Source organism: Sprattus sprattus, assembly GCF_963457725.1.
Source record: "Sprattus sprattus genome assembly, chromosome: 2".
Taxonomy (NCBI): Eukaryota; Metazoa; Chordata; class Actinopteri; order Clupeiformes; family Clupeidae; genus Sprattus; species Sprattus sprattus.
Window position 1 is genome coordinate 48,771,271 of NC_137921.1, and position 5,000 is coordinate 48,776,270.

The 5,000-nt window shown below is 46.9% G+C and overlaps 1 protein-coding gene across 1 annotated transcript in view; it reads left to right on the forward strand.

Moving 5' to 3' along the window:
• Window positions 1-5,000, forward strand: part of hmcn1 (hemicentin 1) — a gene marked incomplete at its 5' end in the record, with an annotated part of 108,321 nt that overhangs the window by 34,649 nt on the left and 68,672 nt on the right. The window contains 4 exons of the mRNA XM_080860265.1: window positions 2,447-2,567; window positions 3,075-3,338; window positions 3,687-3,831; window positions 3,969-4,090. Of these exons, the coding sequence (XP_080716391.1) occupies window positions 2,447-2,567; window positions 3,075-3,338; window positions 3,687-3,831; window positions 3,969-4,090 (652 nt within the window). The remainder of the gene's footprint in view (window positions 1-2,446; window positions 2,568-3,074; window positions 3,339-3,686; window positions 3,832-3,968; window positions 4,091-5,000) is intronic.

The following is a 5,000-nucleotide window of genomic DNA, read 5'->3' on the forward strand; positions in this document are numbered from 1 at the left end:
CACACATATGCTCCGTCTCTCTATCTCTCTGCCTGAGGAGGGGACCTCCAGCAGTAGCCCCCTCTGCTCTCCTCTGCTGTGCTGCACGGGTGATGAGCTGAGCTCGGCATGGCTTCATAGGGGTCGGTGTTTTACGGCACGTGATAACAGCAGAGGAAGGCTGTCATCTCTCAAGTATGTACCCTGCCAGAGAGCCGGCTGCTCGGGCCCAGATCCGCACACCGACGCCGGGGCCTCAACTGCCGTCTTGAGACCCCCAGCCGTCCTCCTGGAGCTGTTAGCGCCAAAACAACCATAAAAAACATCAGCGGGGCGTATGTGTGTATAAGTGTGTGTGTGTGTTTGCCAGCTCTCCTGTTCTTTTTCAGTGCTGCCAAAGCCCCAGACAAAGGGGAATGGTAAAGGAACATATATTTAATAATAAGTTGTTTCAACTTTATATAGGCTTCAGGGTTGCTTTATGACGTTTCCAGACTCCAGTGGGATCCACATGCTGGGGTTGGATCTGGAGTTTGTGTTGTATTTTACAGGCACTCAGGTGCCTCGGTAGACTCTGCTCCTCCTCGCTACCAGTGTCCAGATGGGGAAGCCATTGACCGGCTCAAGCCTCGCTTTCCAATGTGCTGGGCAGTAGAGCGCTTGGGTTCTAATAGCTGGGATCAAGCTCAGGATCATGGTAAATGTAGTCCATAAATGTAGAGCTGCAGGCAGTCATTAAGGCATCCCCCCCCACCCTCTCTGGAGGACCCCGTTTTCCATGGGAATGCAGACGCTGGGCCAGGGCTGGTCCCTGAGTCTGTAGGGTGGGTTTATCACTGCAAGCGTTTAGGTGAGGGGGACCTGATTACAGGGCGTCCATTAAAGGCCCATTGTCTGGCCAAGCGACCTCACACTCTACGACCCCTCCTTCTCCAGGGAATGGGAGGGGTAATGGTGGGAAAATAAAAGAACCTTGTTCATCACAGACCGTTACCAAGAGGCTATCTCACTGAGACTGCAGTGGTATAAGGGGAATTTGTTTGTGTGTGTGTGTGTGTGTGTGTGTGTGTGTGTGTGTGTGTGTGTGTGTCTAAATAAATCCCAAAAGCTCAGACTAAAGTCAGACTAAAATATGGACCTAATTGAAATTAATTAAATGTGATAAATGCAATTTTTGAATTCAACAGGTTTTCTTTAAACTTTTCACCTTCCAGAAGTTTAATTTCTGTTGTATCAAATAAATTCTTTGCGAACTTGTAAAGTTAGTTAATAGTGGCATTTATTCTTAAGGTCCGTTTAAGTGCCAGAGGGTGGGTGAAGAGGAGATAGGCCTGAACAGCTTTAAAGAAACTAGCAGCGTGCATCCATATCAAGTCTTTTGTTATGGTTTCTGTACAAGAACCCTGAAAAACTTCTGTTTCTGACTAACACCTGTAAATGCCACTACAGGAAGGCAGTGCTCTGACACTGCACAATCATCAATTTTCATGAAATTAAATTGACCATGGGATGCTATAGACCTCAGAGAATATTTTTTAGTGGAAGCTGTCTGTAGTTTCAGTGAGGAGTTGATCTGCGTTTGCATCTTAATGTGTAGTTTTATCCCACATGTTTGAACTAGCAGAGCCACACTCTGTTCCCCTTTAAGCCTCGACAAGCAGAGGTGGATTACAGAGCATTGGTTGAGAAGTGTTGAGGATAATGATTTTCCACCACTCTTTGAAGTGGGTTTCTGTAACCGTTTTCGCAGTTGAAGTTCTGAAGGCGTATTGTTTTGCATAAACACAGCTTATTCATTCAGTAATGAAAGGATTCAGACTGTTCAAATTGATATGGATCCCTTGGAAAAGTGTCATTTATGGACTCAGAGCGAGGATTCGGCTTGGGACTTGTAATTTCCAACTGGCGTTCTGACAATTACAGTAAGAATGTAGCTATTTAATCAACACTCTCACTCACTTTTTCCTTATTCTATATTTAGACCTTGTGATTTTCAGTCGTTTTAGTCGTGTCCTTATTCATTTTTTGTCCAAAGGGCATAATCTGGGCAGATAGACAGACCTGTCTCTGCTTTTGAGGTCTGATATGAGAAGTTCCCTCTGAGGTCCTCCAGTGCCTTTTCCTGAGCCAGACCAGCTCTGAAAAACAAACATGGCTGCCAGAAGTCATCCAAAGTGCAAAGTCAACTCAAATTTGTAATGAGATCAAGTCAGAGTTTTTTTTTTAATGGACCTGTTCAGCTAGGCTGGAAGGGATGTTGTTGCTCTTCCTGGTGCACTATGTAATGTGTACATTACATTTGGTGGTGTGTGAGCTCTGTTTTCTATAGCCGCGTTCACTCCTCGTCGTTGCATGTTTTTGTTTTGTTTGGGCCCTCGGATCTGACTCATCTCTCACTCTCTCTCTCTATCTTCTGTTGTTGTCTTCTTGACCTTTAACCTTTGACTTCTCTCTCTGTTCCCAACAGATCTCCAGCAAGGGTCGCCACTCTGTGCGCATGTCAGGCGTCAGTACCATAGACTTCCGGGCCGGCTTTTCCAGGAAGCCCACACTGGACATGAAGATGACCTCCAGTCGGCCTGTGCAAGGTAAGTCAACTGCCTAGGAACCTTTTCCTTCAGTTGGACTACTAGAACAGCAAAGCACTGTAATCTGTGTCAGAGACACTTGGTAATGAGTTTTCATGATAGTCCTTCCTTGTTATTGGAGTAGTACTGTTACTGGGACCTCTGGTCTACATTAAGTTTGAGAACTAAAATATCTGTCTAAAACGAATAATTACTGGTTTTATGTTCATAATGAGTTTCTGAAACTCAGGATTCCCAGGAAAATGCAGTTACAGTTACATATGTATCACAGAAAAAAAGTTTGCTAGGGTTGCAACGTTTTTTATGTCCATACGTAGCCTGTATTGTGTCCCGCACTGGCCTCAAACTCGCAACCTAGGGGGTGGGAGGCAGTCGTGCTAGCAAAGAGGCTAAAACCCCTCGGATTCTAGCGTCTGTTGCAAGCACTTCTCTTAAGTTGTTGGGGAGCCAGATTACTTGCTGCACAGCACTTTACCCGCACCCACAAACATGACCCCACCCTTGCAGGTATTCCCACCTTCATCCTGCTCAACACCACTGGGCTGGACCCCCCGGCACGGCCTGACCGGCTGGAGCTGCTCAGCATCACGGGGGGCGTTTTGAAGACACTTCCCATCCGCTACTTCCCCTCGCGGGAGCCCTATGGCATCTGGAACATCACAGAGTTCGTGCCGCCCAACGAGGCCTTCTTCCTGCGCGTCACCGGCTATGACCGCGACGGCTTTGTCTTCCAGAGGGTCTCCAGCGTGTCCTTCTCCAGCATTGTCCCCGGTGAGTGGCCAACACGCCAGCCAATCAGAGCTGGCACGCTCAAACGTACAGTTTAGAGGCATGGCTACTAAGCACAGCTCAGGACTGTTGGCAGATCAGCTAGTCAGACTCCTGCCTAATTTACTAACCTGACCAACAGACCAAGCTGAGCAGTTTATCACCTGTCAGATTCATCCTGAAATGTGAAGACATAACCTGAAGTTCTGACTAGTAGTGCACTATATTGCAGATTATGTTTAGTTATGTTGTGATATATTTATAGTGTACATTGTGCAGTAGTGTGTTTAGGATTAGTCTTAAACACACTACTGTTTAGTATGCAGTAGACTAACGTGAGTGCCTCCCCAGATGCCCCTAGGGTGCAGATGCCGGCGCGTACCCCGGGGTATTACCTGCAGCGCGGGGGCATCAGCTGCCTGGTGGACAGTCTCATCCCGTACACCGTCCGCTTCACCAGGGATGGTGCACGACTCGGGGTCGACCAACTCTACAAGTGAGTGCACCGTAAATGTTCATGTACATGCACACAAGAATATAAACATATACACACACACACACACACACTCTCAGACATACATACACACACACACACTCACATACATAGAGAGAGATTGTGCTCTGTCCACTTAGGGAGGCAGCGACTGCTGTGTATGAGATTGATCAAGTGTCTTTGAAGGACGAGGGCTTCTACGAGTGTATCGCTATTAGCAACGCTGGAACAGGTCGTGCACGCACCTTCCTAGATGTCTCAGGTAAGTCCACAACCCACGCGTCACCCTCTCTGACCCATATGAGATAACATTGGGCTTAATGTATGTATGTATGTGAAGGTATGAATCTATTTGTATTTATTCAGCAGTAATGCTATTATTTTGGAGGCACACGTTGTTACATTCAAGTAAAACCCGTAAGATTAATTCACAGCCCAGAAACTCAGATCTCCTACAAACTGCAACAGTAACACGGAAGCTTGTCCCAGACTGAACACTCTGCAGTCACAGTGCCATAGCGGGGTCATTATGGTAACACACAGGCGACCACTGAGAGCGTCGTCTGACGAGATGAGGAGGGACTCATATACCCACACGCAGGCGTTTTGGTCGAGTGTGTGTGCTTTTGTGTGTGTCCGTGGCCCGTGGGTTTGTGTATGTCTGTGTTGTTTTCTGTGGTTGTGTGTGAGTGGGGTATCTGTATGAAGTGAGGGAGAGATGAGCTGGTGTTTAGATGCCACAGAGCTTTCTAGGCTGACCGGGTCATCTGCTGTTGACCGTGTCCAGAGGTTTAGAGATTTGGCATTGGCTTCTGGAAACAGTAACAAACAGGCCGTGAAGCACACATACCCGCAAATGCACTCACTCTCACATACACACACAGACACACACACACACACTCACATGCACACACTCATCTACACACTCACACATGCACACACTATTATGTGGATTCCTTAAGATAAATGAGGCATGTGGAAAACCAGGTTTATTTTATGGTCAGTATATCATGCAAACACACAGACATGGACACAAGCACACACACATACACATCACACACACACACATCAGAAAGCATTTGTGGGGTTGTGACATTTATTCACATGTCTGTGTCTGTGTGTGTGGTTTGTGACATGTGAGCTGTTGTAATCATTAAGATCCCCTTGGGTAC